This window comes from Propithecus coquereli, unplaced genomic scaffold (assembly GCF_000956105.1).
Source record: "Propithecus coquereli isolate 6110/MARCELLA unplaced genomic scaffold, Pcoq_1.0 Scaffold416, whole genome shotgun sequence".
NCBI lineage: Eukaryota > Metazoa > Chordata > Mammalia > Primates > Indriidae > Propithecus > Propithecus coquereli.
The window spans coordinates 2,385,199-2,403,495 of NW_012149908.1; the positions used below are offsets into that span (position 1 = coordinate 2,385,199).

The 18,297-nt window shown below is 34.1% G+C and overlaps 1 protein-coding gene across 1 annotated transcript in view; it reads right to left on the reverse strand.

The window, feature by feature from the left end:
• RANBP9 (RAN binding protein 9) overlaps positions 1-18,297 on the reverse strand; it is a 98,637-nt gene that overhangs the window by 11,798 nt on the left and 68,542 nt on the right. Inside the window, exons 9-14 of the mRNA XM_012653158.1 lie at positions 12,314-12,498; positions 9,228-9,340; positions 7,920-8,028; positions 5,942-6,132; positions 4,428-4,572; positions 1,040-1,168 (exon numbers count right to left, since the gene is read on the reverse strand). Coding sequence (XP_012508612.1) covers positions 1,040-1,168; positions 4,428-4,572; positions 5,942-6,132; positions 7,920-8,028; positions 9,228-9,340; positions 12,314-12,498 — 872 coding nt within the window. The remainder of the gene's footprint in view (positions 1-1,039; positions 1,169-4,427; positions 4,573-5,941; positions 6,133-7,919; positions 8,029-9,227; positions 9,341-12,313; positions 12,499-18,297) is intronic.

The window sequence follows — 18,297 nt, forward strand, 5'->3', positions numbered from 1 at the left end:
GATGGTGATAATGGTCAACATTTACTAAGTACTTTGTGCTATTAGTTTTTCACAGATTAACTCATTTACTTTTCACAATGACCTATGAGGTAGTTATCATTACACCCATTTTACAGATGAAGAAATCAAGGCACAGAGTGGTTAAATAATTTGCTTGAGGTCACACAGCTAGTAAGTGGCAGTTGCAGAAATCAAATCCAGGTAATTTGGTTCTAGAACTCCTGCTCTTACTCACTATGCTTAAATTACTCTTTGGAAGCTGAGGTGGCTAATATCTAATAGAGTAAAATGAGTCTGCCTTTTTAAATAATTTGAATAAACACCTTTTAATCTCAAAATACTAAGAAATCTAATGTTGCCATAAAATTCCAACAAATAAATAGTTCATAAGCTTCAATAATTCTCACTCTCCATTGAGGGGAAAATGTGCCGGTGGTTTAACGTTATGGTACAATTTACTATATAAGATGTGTACAAAATAAAATTATGCATGTTAACAGATCTTTGAGCCACATGGTTTTTTGTTGTTTGTTTTTGGGGGGGAGGGCGTGAGGGAGGTCACACTTAAGAACCTACTATGTACCAGGCACAGTACTATGCATAGTTCACATGTTTGCATTAAATGAATTTAAGAAATTCTGTTTGATTAGAATTTGTAAAATCATCTCTACCCATTTGGCCTTATTGACTAAATTAAAAGAAGTGTAAGAATTTTTCCTATCCCCAGCTTAAATACCCTGGAGTCTGAACACTAGGTAAGTTACTACTGCTGCATTAACAGGGTTCAAGTTGAGCCTAAACAGTCCAGCAAAGAAAACTGTCTGGCACTTACTTTGAGTTCAGAAGTAACTCAAAACAAGTAACTCTACTTGCTCTAGTAACTCACTCTCACAAGAAAGTTTAAGTAATATGCATTACTGTCAAATCCTATGGCACATACATCTTTAAATTTGGTTTATGCTCATCAGCTGTGAATCAGTACAAGTAAAAACATAACCTTGTAGCCATCATTTTTTATTAAAAATGTAAGAAATATCACTGCAGACCCATTTCGGTGTCACAATCTTCCATTTCGTGGTCATGTTTAGAGCTACCATTTAGGAAACCATTGGATGAAGTTTCTCCAACTCCATTGGAGTAGTGATCTGTTTCCATGTCTACATCATTACTGAAAACGAAAAAACAAACCTAATTTTAGAAATATCACACTTGCAGCTTAGTTTAAAATAAATTACTACTCAACTATGTAGCCTACTTATAATCTAACTTCATAAAGTAATAGAAATCTGCAAAAAAGGTATTTTGTTAAATTTCAAATGTATTCAAAGCCAAACAGCTGACTTTTAACAAATGTGTACCCCTGGAGATAAGGGAGAAAAAATGTACATGTGCTAAAATGTAGTGGTTTTATGACTTTACATCAACATGGAGAAATCACACGTCAGCATGATAGTCCTACTATTTCTCAAAACCAGATCTGCACTTCTTTGTTAACTGACTGCTGTCCCCAGCATCTCCCCAGCATTCATTTCTCCCCAGCATGTAAAGACCTCACTCTCAAAACAAACTAATAAATCTCATACCTGGAACCCACGTCACTTCTTTCCTGCCCTCCTAATTCAACTTGCTTCTAGACTGTATTTTAATAGTTGACGGTTGGCATTTGTCCTTACTACCTAAAAATATACACTCTCTCAAAGGCGATGATAGCTTAAAAAGCAACTCAGTCTCATCCTCTCATACCTTTTCAGCACCCAACACACTCTCTCTCACAGGCTATCTTACTGGCTCAAGCATTGACGAATCTCAATTTTCAAACCATTGTCTTGGATATTTTCCAGTTTTCACTCATTCCACACTGAAGAAAAACATACGTGCCAATAACTATATCTGGACATATTTAAGTTGTCAATGTATGCCCTTCAGACCCATCCACACTCTTATAAGCAACAATAAATATCTAATCTTTCAGATTTCTCCTATGAAGATCTAGGTAATAACTATATATTAATAATTCAGAAACACTTGAAAATTTAGGAAGTGTTCAAATAAAAATGACCTTTCTCATCACAAAAGCAATATATATTCATTTGTAAAAAAAAAAATTAATACAGATGAGCAAAAAATACTATGCATAATGCCATCAGAGGCAACCACTGGTTAACATTCCTGTTAGTAAAACCTTTAAGGTAAAAAGACACAGATCTGGAGAGAAGGGGATGTGACCCTAGACTCCAGACCAGATTTATTCAGCCAGAAAAGCTTGATTATTATCTTGACAAACCTTGAAAATGGTAAGAAAAAACAAAATTTAAAAATAATGTTGAATTTAATGAAAATCCTTACCATTATAACTTTCGGTGGTCTTAAAAAAATACTAAAACTTTTTTTTTCTTTTTTGACAATTCTGTTCAGTATTTGAGAGGCATTCATTCATTTAACACACATTTAAAAGCCTCTGAGGTATGATCCATGTTGGATGCTAAGGATAGTATGAAACAGCCTGTGGCCCCTAGTAGCAAACAGACTGTAAAAAGCTAATTAAGTTACTATATTTCAGAGCAATCATGATCAATACTATGATGAAAGTTAATCCCAAGGAGCGACAGCAACATTTAGTGGGGATGTAAATCCAGGAAAACATCCTGGAAGATCATCTGAACTTGGAGTTTTGCAACTTGAACAGAAGTTAAGATGAAGCCAAGGAGGGTAGGGAGAAGAGCATTGCAGATGGTAGAAGGTATAATGGGAAAAGCACAAGTTTGCAAGTCAAATCCTGGGAAGGCGTCTCGGCTCTGCAACTTACTAGCTACTAATTATTGACTTTAAAAAAAGTCATTTACTTTTCTGATACTCAGTTCTACATCTGTAAAATGGTTTTTAAATAGTTAATACTACTTTGCCTACTTCACAATATTATAAGGAGTGCCATTGCTAACTACAAAATAACTGTTACTGTGTAACAGTTTAAAGTGGTTCAAAAGTTTCTTTCCTTTCTATGCTATGCACACAGGAAGATGCTGTGTCATCAGTCCCTTCCGTTAGGCTTGCTTCCCTGAACTCAGGTAATAATAGGTCTCTTTAGCAACTTCCTGCAGTGCGGATAGTATTTAAGAGAAAAACTCACAAATTGACTGTAATCTTACCCTCAAACAATGGCAGAACCCCCATCAACAATAAAGTACCAATGTACTTTATTATAAAGTACAATGAACTAGTAAAGCCTTAATTTTTAAAATTTTAACTACAATATTTATATTTTATATTTTCCAGTATGTCATCTCTGCTGTGAAAGACATCCCTGACCCCCTCAGCAAAAGAGAGTCACTTTTTCTACTGTTCTCATATCATTTGGGGGACCCGCCATTATAACTTGTCTCAATCAGACAACATCATTACTTTAGTAAATTTCTGTCGTATGTGACAGATGACCCAGAAATTTTCATTCATCTCCAAATTTTCAAATACAGATTTTTTTCCATAGACTCCTTTCTGTAGAATCATATTTCCATTAAAATTCCATGCTAAAAGTTAGGTTCCTTCTCCTTTAGTAAGAAAATGTTGCACTGATGACCATTTCCGGAAAATGCAGCATGACCAATTGGTTCACGTTATAGGACCAAACCAACATCAAATTGATTGAGACGCTGGATGATGTGGGCAGGCTGAATTCACAAGAACTTGCTCTTGCATGGTAGTATTCAATTCAAATGATTTCACTTCAAGAACTTTTAGGTTTCATAAATATTAAACCTGAGTATGTCAAGGACCACACTATACTGATAGAGACGTATCTTCTCTCAAAGTTCTTTGAAGTTAGACACCATACCTAGCAGAATGTTTGGTACCCAATAGGTTCTTGATACTATCCTCATGCCAACGTTTACTAAATGATTTAACCATCTGCTGTACGCAAGCTATGTAAAGATAGGCTTTCCAAAAAGATTCTTTGTAAAGTTAATCATTTTAAACTCAGAAAACATTTTACATATTTATACCAAAAAAACCCATACACAGAGGAAAAAACAGCTGTAAATTTATCTTATATTAACATTAGGGGTTAAATATACTATTATGTCTTAACCTGAACACATAACAAATGGCATATATGTGATTATCTGTATAGATCTGTGGTTAGCAGGAAGATGATGCATAAAGACCTGAATCTGTTGTTATAACCTTACTTGAGGGAAGAGGTATTAATAGTAGTAGAGAATGAGGAAGAACTAAGGAAAGAGCTCGTGTGCATAATGCGAGACTGAAAAGCTTTAGAGAACTGACTCCCTATCCTTTCATTCTCTGTGGGCTTGGAAACTCCCAGACTCCCACTATGGGTCATATAAATCAAGTTCTTTCAAAATTAGTACAATGATGACACCTATAACTACCTTGCTAATATTAATACAAAAGCTGGTGAAATCACTTACCTGGTGAAGTTATTAACTTGCTGTGATCTTGACATATTTATACTGTTCAGTTCTGGTACATTCAAATTGGATGACTGGTGTTTACTATGACAATATGATTGATGTGCTTTATTTGATATTACACCATTACTACAACTTTCAAAACCTGAGGGGGGAAAAAAGGAAAAGATAACGCATGGAAATAGAAAAAAATACTAATTGTTAATTAAGTTGTAAATAATGTCTTCATATTTTGATTTTGTATTTAAGACTTCTAGAATGTAAAAGAGTCAATGGATTACTTAAATAAAAAGCAGATTAACTTCTCTGAAAGGATATTAAGAATACTTAATTGTGAGGCTGTAATTATGATCTCCTCTAACAGTTACTGAAGGCTTACTTATGGATCTCATTTAACCCTAAAATCCTGCTCCAATGGCAGTACTATCATCATCATTCCCATTTTACAAAGAATACAATGAGGCTCAGAATTTGCCCAGGCCTGAAGTGACTGCATGATATCCAAAAGGAATGGTAGCTAAGGATACAGACATGAGCATCATCCCTGCTGTACAGGGAGGTGATGTCATCAGACTGACAAGAAGTAATGCAGGAGTATATACTTACTGTGAGAAAAAGCAAACGTGATACTCTATGAAAGGAAAGGAAACATTACCTGACTTGTTTTAGAAAATTAAATCTACAGAGAAAAGGTAACATCTTGGGAAACAGAGAACACCAAAAGCCACGGAAAGCAACACTGATGAACCAAAAAGAGGGATGGGAAAAAATGAACTGGGCAGAGCCAACTCTTGAAGAGGGTTGGTTAGGAAAGAACCAAGAGAGACAGGCAGCCAGCTATTAGTAGGTTTGGTTATTGGTAGCATAAGATATCAGTCAGATCACCTTTAAATTTATACATTATTAAAACACATAATTACCTTTTCATTACTAAATGTCAATGATTTAATTCTAGTGACAACTCATTTTGAATGTTGACCTTCATTTATGGAGATCTACTAATGACCTATTTTCAGAAAGTTTTTTTTTTTTAAGAGACAGATCTTGCTCAGTTGCCCAGTCTGCAGTGCAGTGGCATGATCATACCTCACTACAGCATTGAACTCCTGGGCTCAAACAATTCTCCTGCCTCAGCCTCCGGAGCAGCTAGGACTAAAGGTGTGCACCACCCTGCCCAGCTAATTTTTCTAATTTTTGTAGAGACAGGGTTTTGCTCTTGCTTGGGTTGGTCTCGAACTCCTGACCTCGAGTGATCCTCCTGCCTCTGTCTCCCAGAGTGCTAGGATTACAGACATAGCCACTGCGCCCAGCCAGAAACAATTATTCTTGAAGTTACTTCCACGTACTAATAATGTTAATATATGAATCTGAACAATTTTTCATCTAGAACATCCTGAAATCAAGTATACACATTTATAAAACTGCTACAAAGAAAACGTCTAGATTAAAAAAATTTTGGTTCAAAATTATAAGGGTAAAAATTTTAAAAATAATGTTATAAGAGTGAATCTCACCAGAATAATGTGCAGTACTTCCTTTGCCTGGTGCTAAATTGTGGATATTCATTCCGTGGCTGGGGCTCATACTTGGACTACTAAAAGGTCGAGGACTAACAGGATAACTGTCTTGTGATTTTGGACTTCGGCCTCCCAAACATCGTACTTCACTATCTGTACCATTCACCATTTCTATAAACTGACGTACTCTAAGAGAGAAAAGAAAAATTTACTTAGGATAATCTTCAAATGGCCTTTCTGAAAATAATTTAAAACATTTATCAGTAGGTTTCGTCTTTAGATAGTAAGCTAAAAATATTAAATATGGTGTCATATATTGTATTGCTTAGAATTTTAAATTTTCCAAAAACATTAAGAATACAAGAGACTATAATAGCATTATCCCCTTTAATTTAATTTACTAAGAAAATGAAAATTTATCTGTAGCTGTAAAAAACATAATATGGACTTCATTTTTGTTTTAAAGATGGGGGTCTCACTATGTTGCCCAGGCTGGTCTTGAACTCCTACGCTCAAGCAATCCTCCCGCCTCAGCTTCCCGAGTAGTTGGAATTATGGATTTATACCACTGAACCCAGCATGGATTTCATTTTTTAGCTAAAAATAATTTAACCAAAATATCTGCACTTAGTAGCAAATCAGATAGTACCTAAGGACATAATTTTATGTACATATGATACATACAAAGCACAGCCTTTCTCCCCACCCTCTGTCACCTCTAGTCCTATTCCCAACCTCTTAACCAAAATGAGCCTCATTTAAACTTCAACTCGAAAACAATTCTGTTCAACCCACCACTGCTAAATTTGACTAGCTAAAAAAAAAAACCAAAAAACAATTCTGTCATTTGACTTACAAAGGATTTCTCCTGCTTAAAGAGTTGAAATTTTAAGCTCAATAACATCTAATTTTTAAAGTACCAAAGATTCATAAAACCAATAAAAATGCCAAATTAGGATGGCTATTACTAAAAAACAGAAAATAAGTGTTAGTGAGGATATGGAGAAAGTGGAGCCCTTGTACACTGCTGGTGGGAAAACAAAATGGTGCAGCCACTGAGGAAAAGAGTATGGTGGTTCTTCACAAAAATTAAACAGAATTATCATATGATCCAGAAATTCCACTTCTGGGTATATAACCAAAAAAATTGAAAGCAGGGACTCAAACAGATATTTGTACACCTATGTTCATAGCAGAATTATTTGTAATAACCAAGAGGTGGAAAGCAACCCAAGTGTCCATCAACGGATGAATGCATAAACAAAATGTGGCATATATCCACACAATGGAATATTACCCAGCCTTTAAAAGGAAGGAAATTCTGATACATGCTACAATGTAGACGAATCTTGAGAACATTACACTAAGTGAAATAAGCCAATCACAAAGGACAAATACTGTATGATTCTACTTATATGAGGTACCTAGAGTAGTCAAATTCACAGAGGCAGAAAGGAGAATGGTGGTTGCCAGGGGCTGCGGGGGAAGAAGGAATGAGTTGTTTAATATACACAGAGTTTCAGTTTGAGAAGATGAAAAAGTTCTGGAGATGGATGGTGGTGATGGTTACAAAATATGAACACAGTTAAATGTAGACGTGTACATTTTAAAAATGGTTAAAATGGTAAATTTTATGTATATTTTACCACAACTTTTTAAAATGCCAAGGAGACTTACTAGAAAGTATTTTTCAGAAGGAAAAATAGACACCCATCTTCTAAATAAGATTTTCACATTTTAAAACATAGAATGATAAAAGAGCATACACACAGCAAAAGATGCCATCTGCTTATAGTCCTTGAACATAAAAGTATTTTTAATAATATGTTACTTAAATGTGCTATATTACAAAATTTTATGTAAATATTTGAAACAAGGTAAAATAAAAATTAAACTATAAAAGCATGAAAATGATTTTAATTATATAACATAATAACAAATATGTATATTATAACAGTTTATTAAACAAACTCACTTTAATGTGAAAAGAAGATTAGGATTTCTTTCAAGTAAACTTGGGTATAACTGCTGTGTTGTTTCAATGGCTTCTCCCATTCTTCCTGCTAACACCAATTTCTGAATTCCTATTCAGTAAAAAAAAAAAGCAAAAGATTAACTTTTACAAAAGTAGAAACATAAACATAGTGGATCCTCAGAAGAAAAAGAGACTTAGCAAAAAGTCTTTAAATAAATTCTTGTGATTGATTTCTATTTCTTTTTCTAATATCCATTAGGCAATCCAGGAAAAAATCTCAAGTACCTTCACAGAAAAACAAGTACCTTCACAAACTATTAAAAAAAAAATCACAAACATACAAGTAATATAGTGAGAATACCTATTAAGCAACACTGAAGTTTCAAACACCAAGATTACAAAGACTTTCAAAGAAATACTATTAAAATGTCTTATCAAATATGATGAACCACCTGAATTTAATAGATATTCATTGAGCATTCACTGTGGGTCAGACATTTGCTAAATGAGATGATGGAGGAAGGGTGGTGGCTCATGCCTGCAATCCTAGCACTCTGGGAGGCTGATGCGGGAGGATCACTTGAGGTCAGGAGTTCAAAATGGTGAGGATACAAAAGGAGTAAGAGATCATCTCTGTTCAGCAGAGCTTAGTGATAGTGAGAAAGGCAAGAATATAATTAACTATAATACAATGTAATCAGTGCTATAATAGCAACTTGACCCACAAAAAACTTTTCACCCATCCATTTTGTTTTTATCCCTTCACGCTTGTCAAATCATACCCACCCTGATAGACTAATACCACCGATTTTGGGATGGCTAACTGTGGACCAATTATAAACAGGCTCTATAGCTCTGTCGTCACACAGGCCAGCACTAGGACCTAAACAATAAATACTATGATCAATGCTATCTTAAATTTAGATAGCAATTTAAATTCAAAGATATTTAAATTTCTATCCCATATTATCTCTACCATCTAATGAGAACTTTACTTTAAAAAAATAAAAAAAATCTTTTCATTAAATGTTTTATTTCCTGAAAGCTAAGAAAACATTTTTTATTTTAAGAAGATATGGTAAAGTCATTCCTTACAAAAATATTTCCACAATTCTTTCTACAATTAGAGTCTGACATAGTCCTATGTGAATTTTTAAAGCTCATCTTCAAAAATGTCAGTGAAAATAAATTTCAGAGGTATCCATCTTAATACTTAAATTTTTTAATTTAAAAAAACTTCTAAAATTAAAGTAATCAAACCTATAATCTGAAAACAAATGTTAGTTAGCCATGCACCAGTGTTCTTACTTTGTCTATTCTTAATGGAAGCTAATTCTTCTAGAACGGTCTGGTCTGTAGATCTGGCAAAGGCCTCTGCTGTGGCACAGTACCCATGGTGGACTAAATAAGATGAAACCATTCTTAAAATAAAAAGAAGAAACATATACATCTTTTAGTCAAGAGAATACATGCTTTACACTATAATTTATATAAACAAGGTCTACTCTGGTATTACAAAACAAACCTATTTTCTTAAAACAGTTAAGGCTTTAAGAATTTCAACTTTAAAGTAAGTTGAAAAAAATCATTTTGTTCAATTCATGTAATATTTCCAAAAAAGACAACTGCAAATGCTATGTTAAGACTACACTCCCTAAAGTAAATACTGCTTGAGAATCGAGGACCTTAAGTGACCCTGTCTTTGATTCTTAGATCTCCATTACCCTCAGGTCCCTTCCTATTTATTTCCCATCCTACTAAAAATAATTTCTATTTCATCTCTACCATATGTATTTTGTAAAATAACATTTGAAAATAACGGTTTAACTCTTGGTGTTCCAAAACTCAACCACTTTCTTTATCCATCAGTTAAATGAGATGGGATCACAAAATGTATACAGAAAAAATACTAAGGTAAACCCAGAGGCAGAATCCCTGAGAACAAAGTCTAGAGGGTACTACTAATAAAGGAGGAATCAGCCTTCTAATCTAAATCAATTACTATGGTTTTGCACAAGAGATTACTCAAATATAATTTACATGTAAGTGACATGCTTTCAAGAGAACAAGTTTATTTCTTAAAAAGCCACCAAGTGGTTAAAACATACTTACATCTACCCACAAAATGTAGTTAGAAAAACTGGTGATCAAAAAAAATAAAAATAAAAATAAAAATAAAGGCCGGGCGCGGTGGCTCACGCCTGTAATCCTAGCTCTCTGGGAGGCCGAGGCGGGCGGATTGTTTGAGCTCGGGAGTTCGAAACCAGCCTGAGCAAGAGTGAGACCCCATCTCTACTAAAAATAGAAAGAAATTAATTGGACAACTAAAAATATATAGAAAAAATTAGCCGGGCATGGTGGCGCATGCCTGTAGTCCCAGCTACTCGGGAGGCTGAGGCAGGAGGATCGCTTGAGCCCAGGAGTTTGAGGTTGCTGTGAGCTAGGCTGATGCCATGGCACTCTAGCCCGGGCAACACAGTAAGACTCTGTCTCAAAAAAAAAAAAAAAAAAAAAAAGTTTGTAACAAAATAAAATAAATAAAAATAAAAAACTGGTGATCCAACAATATTAACCCAAATATCTGATATCTCCAAACATTCAACTCTTAAATCTGCCTCCACCTGACACTACTAAGTGCCAATTAGAAAATGGTGGGAAGCAGTGGTTGACCAGGAAGACACTGAGGGGAAGGGAGGAGAAACCTCTATAAAACAGATTTTCATCTTATCTTATCTAGTTGTTCAAATTAATTTAAGGGGGAGAGGACTTTTAGCATGAACTTCCCAGGAGGTCATGGTGAGTCACTTCAATTTTCTAAAGAATGGGGTAGGAGAATCCTGGCTATAGGTTAAGATAAACGTTTCCTCTACTACTATCTTGTTACGATGCTCAGTGACAACCATTTTCAGGGCCTGAAAGGAAAGAGGCCCCAGGAGAGCAACCCATCCTAGCTCCAGCTCATGGTGACTATGGGATTCTGAGTCGGGGTTGACTATTCTTTCAACTGTGTGGAACAAAAAAACTAGTATCCAAGCTCTGTTAACCTAGACAATGGCTCTACGGAAGAAGCATGCTTTCAGAGTCATCATCATGTCTCCAAATCACAATCTCCTCCAAAAACTATTCAAAAAATTTTTATTAAAATTTTAAATTTAAGAATGTTCAAAGCAATTTAAGGACATTTATGATGAAATGAGATGGACTGATGGTATCTGAAAGTCTTTGCTATTTTCTTGGCTTTGATTATAACAGTAAAGATGACTTTTTAAATGTAATGGTGTTCATTTCATTTTTAAGTTTATACTATTTCAAGCTTTAAGAGCTACCACTTAGTATTAACAATATCCAGGTGTCAATCTCTAGCCTTTTAGCAAAGGAAGAGTCTAAAAAGTTGACTGTCATAGGAATTATATTTTCCTGCTAACTTCCATAATGAAATTCTACTTTAAAAAAAAAAAAAAAAAAAGCTCCCTAATAAAACAGGTTGAAAGTTTTTGGCAAAGAAGAAATTGAGATAATTTCATTTTATATTATTTTTTATTTGACACCCATTTTCTGCTCTGCTGCTGGCCATCCTCCACTATGGTTATGAATGAATCTAAGTATGCTACATTTAGGAATCCTAACTCCACACTTAACTGCTCCTTGGACTCCATTCCTTTATCTTTTCTTATGTCTAATAATAGCATAAACAAATCAAGCATTAACATTAATTAGTAAGTCTTTTAAAAATCCTTGAGATGGAGGCTTTTGGTAAAATTTTCCTATTTAAAATAGGGGCATTATAATCTCCCTGAATCTAAATGCTAAATAATAAGTATTTAGCAAAAAGGGGATTCTAATAACCGAAAATAGCTGATGTTATTCTTACAGAGTAACTCAAACACTGGAAAAACTTAGCCAAATCCTGAAATGCAAAATGTACACATCAAGTCTATATCCTAATACATTTTGATGCTTATTCTTACCAAGCAACAAATCTTTTTACTTATAAATATCTAAACTACTGCAGAATGACACAGCCAAGTTCATGTCCAAAACCCACATATTCTGATTATACAATCTAGATTATCTCTCTGAACTTACCCTTTGCATCAACATTATTAAAATTTGAATTGTATAACCTACAGAAATCATTAAATCCTATTACTAAGAATAACCCAGGTAACCTAATGTCACTTTATCTCCTCCACCACATTGAGACTGAAATACAATTCTGTATGTGTGTCATCAAATCAATTATTTTTAATTTTGTTTAAATTACGTTTTGAGATTAAAATATAATCAACAACATTAGGATATAAATTAAACAGCTTTGATGAATACAAAAAGAATAAATGTCTTATAAAAAATAGATTTCTGAATAATGTTAATTCAAATTTCTTTACTCTTACTTTTGTATCATGGTCTGCCACTCTCCTTCTCGATCTCCGATTGGAAATCGGTCTATCTGTGCCTGTATTTTGGTTCTCCATTCTCGCATATAGTCTTCTATATCAAATACGAAAGGATGTTGCCCAAAATTGGCATCGACCACTTCTCCTGGTGTCTGAAGCCCCACAGTAGGATACAAATTTGGCTGTAAGACAACATATTTCATTAAACACCTATCCATTTTAAGTTAAAGACTTATTTAGTCTTTTAATGGTACCATTAAAAGAATGGAACTACAAATTTACTTCATGACATTTTAAAATCCTGACCAAAATATTAGTAGAGGAAGATTAAAATAAATGACCTAAAATACATTATATGTTAGATGAAAAAATATCACTTCCTGTGATTTAATCATCAAGAGAAAACCAAAACAATCTAAGACACCTATTTTATTTATTCAGAGACCACACTGAATTATACCACATGGCATTATACTTGTAACATATGAAGATGTAATTCTTCCTCTTAAGACTGTCATGTGGTACTTAGAGAAATTCAAATATAAACGTGTACGCAACTCCGGTTTATCTCTGATTTTTATATGTGATACATTTCTACAAACTCCATGTTAAAGCTAATTACCATAAAAGTACAAGCCTAGCCAGGCATGTACTATTTTATCACTATTTTCATTTATCTGTACAGCTGGGATGCACCTTCCCTTTACAAAGGGAAGGTGATAAGAACTTAACTATAAGCAAAACACAGTGTCATTAAGAGTGAGGATTCTCCATATAAAAATAAAAACTCAAATGTACGTATTTCAGAGGAGGAAAAGGATGAAACTGAATATCTTAACTCAGAAACACATATAGATATATTCCAGGATTTCAAGGCCAAACAATGAAGTGTAAAAGGTGGTAGCTTCAAGTGCACAAAAAATACAAGAGTCCTTCTTTTGCGCTATCACTAATTATTAATAGTTGTTACATCTAAAGGGAGAATGAGTTTCTGAATGTCTACTAAATGCCAAGGTTTAATCACAATAATCCTGTGTGGTAACTATTATTATTTCTGTTACAAAGATACAGAAATTGAGGATTAGAGATTAAATAAACTGCTCATGGCTGTTCTGCTAACAAGTGGCAGAGGTGGAATTAGAATAAAGGTTCGTCTGACACCAAACCCAAGGATCAGTTTTCCTTCTTATAACTCCAAATCCTACCACATCTTCGTTCTCTGTATGTATGCCTTATTTCTTTGCTTTATTAGTATCACAAGTATTTTCAGTATAAAACAAGGTAAAAATTAAAAGGGGATAATTTGTGTGTGTATATAAGATGTTCAATAGATTTCAAAGCAAAAAGCTAAGTGGCCGTGTCTTAAATCAACTGTTCAATCAAGCAAGAAAAATCAGAAACAAAAATAGTGTCAAAATATCAAGAAATATAAAGTACTAGTGGATTATGAAAATAAATGGTTAAATCAAAATACGCCAATGTACTGATTCTTAATGACCAACAGAACTAACAAGTTTATAGAATTTTAAGCCCCGAAGAGGTGAGATACAAAGTACAGCATTCTTATTTCACCAATGAGAACTGAGACCTAAATACTTTAAAGGCACACAGCTTGTTAATGGCACCACATAAAGGAAAAAACTCATGTCTCTCTACTTCCAGTATTCTTTGCATTAAAACCCATTGCAGAATTATGAGATACTTTAAAACAAAAGTATATAAGGCCAAAGACAATAAAGAAATCAATAGAGTGAAAGGCAATTCTGTTCATTAAGGAGAGTTTAGAATTCTGATATTCAGGATTGTCCAAATAAAGATTCTTTTAAAATGATTTGCTAATCTAAATTTCCTTACATATTCAGAAAAATAATACTATCAACACTAAAAAAGACAGTCAACATTCATGAGTTTTCTAGTAAAACTGTTCCATAAAAGTTTAAAACTTCCTTATGAGAAAACATGCCAAAAATATCAAGACAAATGGACTTTCTACAAAAAACAATCTTCCATACATATTGACAAAGAATAGGTATTCCAAATATACAAAATATTCTCACTATACAGGAAGACAGTGATTACCAGTTCAATTTCTCAAAAATGGCAATAGATATGTAGGAAATTTGCAGAAGAAACACAAAATGACAACATATGAAGAGACATTTAACCATACCCTACTTTTTAGAATGTAAATTAAAAACAAGATCTTTTTTTGCACATCAGATTAAAATTTAAAAGACTGAGAATATCCAATGTTGATGAAAGTTGGGAAAATAAACATTCTCATCCACTGTACACAGAAATGTAAACTGATATAACCTTTTAAGAAAGAAATTTGGAAAAAAACCTATTCAAATTGACAATAATTTCACTTGTAAGAGTTTAATTCTATAGAAAAATAAACATGTGCAAAGATGTATGTCCTGCAGCATTATCTGTGATGGCAAAAAAAAATTTTTAATGTCTAGATAGGTGATATATCATATTCATCAAATCTCAGATTCCAACAATAAGCAATACTATTATTTTATGTCTGAGAAAAAACACTGCAAATTAAATAGGCCATAGATTCTAAAACACATTCCCATGTCAGAAATATTACAATATGAAAAAATGTTCATCTCAGGATTGATGAACTGTGATAGTACATTCATACAATAAGATATTGTAAAGAGGCAGAAAGAACAGAATAAAAAATGCATTAATGGACACAGAAAGATGCCCTATACACATTACTAAATGAAAGCAAACTATAGAATAATGTACATACTATGGCTCCATCTTTTTTTTTTTTTTTTTTTTTGAGACAGAGTCTCACTGTATTGCCCGGGCTAGAGTGAGTGCCATGGCGTCAGCCTACCTCACAGCAACCTCAAACTCCTGGGCTCAAGCGATCCTCCTGCCTCAGCCTCCCGAGTAGCTGGGACTACAGGCATGTGCCACCATGCCCGGCTAATTTTTTCTATATATTTTTAGTTGTCCAATTAATTTCTTTCTATTTTTAGTAGAGACGGGGTCTCGCTCTTGCTCAGGCTGGTTTCGAACTCCTGAGCTCAAACAATCCACCCGTCTCGGCCTCCCAGAGAGCTAGGATTACAGGCGTGAGCCACCGTGCCCGGCCTATGGCTCCATCTTTTACGTAAACATTTAAATAATGTTCATACTGGCTTACATGTGTTTAGAAAGAAGTCTAACAGGATACACACTCAAAACAGCCATCATAGCTAAAGAGGCTGGGATTATGAAGAACTTCTCTTTTGTACATTTCCGTAGTTATAAACATTTTTCTCATTTAAATATTTGATACTACATACATCTGTAATTAGAGGTAGATAAAACCTTGAAATAATATCAAGTCAGTTTGGGCTTATTGAAAAGTAATTGTAATTTTTATACCATTTATTCAACCTTAAAACTGGAGTATTTGGGGGAAGAGGATTAAGGACATAGTCCTCAACTTGACAGACTACAGATTTTTAAAAACCAACAGCCTTTTAAAGCACACAATTTAATGGTTTTTAGTATATTCACAGAAATGTGCAACTATCATCATCTAATCTTACAACATTCCCATCACCCCAAAGAGAAACATAGTACACTGGCAGCCATTCCCCATTCCCCCAATTCCCCTAACAAACCACTAATCTACTTTCTGTCTCTATGGATTTGCCTATTGTGGACATCTTTTATAAATGGAATATGTAATATGTGGTCTTTTGTGACTACCTTCTTTCATTTAACATGTTTTCAAGGTTCATCCATATGGCAGCATGTGTCTTGATTATACATTTATATGTGATGTTTTCCAGGAAAATATTTCTAAATTTAAAAAAATTACTTCTGCCTATGTAGAATTAGACTGAACTAAAATAGTTTCTTTATGACATGAACAGAAAAATAGATCCCATTTCTATTAACTTGTGAAAGATAAAGACAGATACTAAAAATATTTTCAATCTAGAATTGTTCAAAAGCTAAATGAATACCAAAACAGCATACCTTTGTTCTACAGGTATTTAAAAGATTTTCTTTAATGAAAATGAAAGCAAATAATGTAGCCATAAAAAGATTTCAAGTCAGCATCCAGAACTGGAGAGCAGCATCATTTTAGATGAGAACATCTACTATAACAAAAGGAACATATACCCAATCCCAAACAGCATTAGTTAGTTTATAGTTAAAGTCATTTCTTAAACTCGTGAGGTTAGCTGGGAAGAAAAACTATTTTGAAAAAAATCTAAGGTTTTCAGAGCTGTATAAACACCTTATGTTCCATAATAGGTGCAATATGGTCTAGGTAAAATGGTTTTTCTGCAAATATACTCTCTCCCAAGATTGAGTGGTACAACTAGCTAGTGACAGATCGTAGGTACAGAACATACAAATACTTCCCTGGTGCTTCAAGAGAAAGACTTTTCCTCCTTCTTTAAGCGGAGAAGTGATATGTAGGCATGTGGAAGTCCCACAAGATTTACAGTCATAAAAAGGAAAAAATCTTAGAAACACTATATTAAAAGGAAATGTGTAACCACCACCCTACATACCGTTACAACAGAGCTGCACATCATCATTGGTTAGCTATAGATGAAGGGAAAAACATAACTGGTGACTCAAAAGTGGGACAGAAAATAATTAGAAGGAAGCATGAAAATAGTCAACATGTCTACAACCAACCAAGCCTTTTCCAAATGATCACCACTGTATCTACCAGCAAGAAACAAAAGCTAACAACAATAAAAAAAACTCACTCTGACAAGTTGGTTTTACATGCTTAGTGCCACTAAAAGAGAGAAAAATAACAGCCACTAAGCCCTTTAACCAACCAAATAAAACTTAGGGTATTCCTAATAGAGCCTCTCAACAATTAGGGACCACATCAACCGACCTACCAGAATCTGCACCTACACGCTCTGCCGCCTACCTGTCACCACAATGCTCTTCTCAAAAGCCCATCCTTCCATTCATGTACCTGCCTACTTCTCTCTACACTATATAAACTTTTTTGCTTGCTAGTGAATCACTTCTATCAGCAAACAAGTATCCTGCCAAATCTTCAATTCAAAAAATTCTTTTCTACTTCCCTCACTTCCACCACCAACTACTATTCTATTTCTTTCCTCCCCATTGTGGTCAAAGTTCTCCAGAATTGTCGAGTCTATAATTTCCCTCTTCTTTTTCTCTTTTATGTCTAATCCAATCAGGATTTCTCCATCACTCTGCTGAAACTTTCTTGTCAAGTTCACCAATGACCTTCACTCTGCAAAATACAACAGTCAATTCTTAGTCCTTATCTTATATGATGGGTCATTGGCATTTAACACCACTGATCATTCCTTCCTCCTTGATGTATTTCTTCACTTGGCTTTCAGGACATCAATTCTTGGTCTTCCTCCTTACCTCACTGATTGCTCCTTCTCAATTTCCCTTTGCTGGTTGTCCTTTAGTCTGAAATTTAGCATGCCCTAGAATTCGACCCTTGGTCCACCTCTTTTTCCTGCCTACAAACATTCTCTTGTTGATCTTGACCAGTCTCATGACTTTAAATAAGACTCAAATGGCAATGACTCCCAAATTTTCACCTCCAGCCCAGATCTCTCTTGAATTCCAGGCTTGCATATGCAATTGCATACTTCACAACTTTTAACTTATCCAACATTGAATTCCTGATCTCCTCCCTCAAAACTTGTTCCACCTTTATACAGCTTTCTCTGTATCAGTAAGTGACATCTCCATCCTTTCAATTCCTTAGGCCAGAAATCTTTTAGTCAGATTCTCTTTCTCACATTTTCACACCCAATCCTTAGCAAATTCTCTTGTTTCTCAGGTGGATTTTTTAAAAGAATATGATTTTTGTTATTTGTCTTTTTTTTCCATTTAACTCTTTAATCCATTTAGAACTTACTTTGATATAAAATATAAAACAAAATCCTAACACTATGTATTTTTTCAAAAAAATAAACACTATTCCATTACTGCTTATTAAA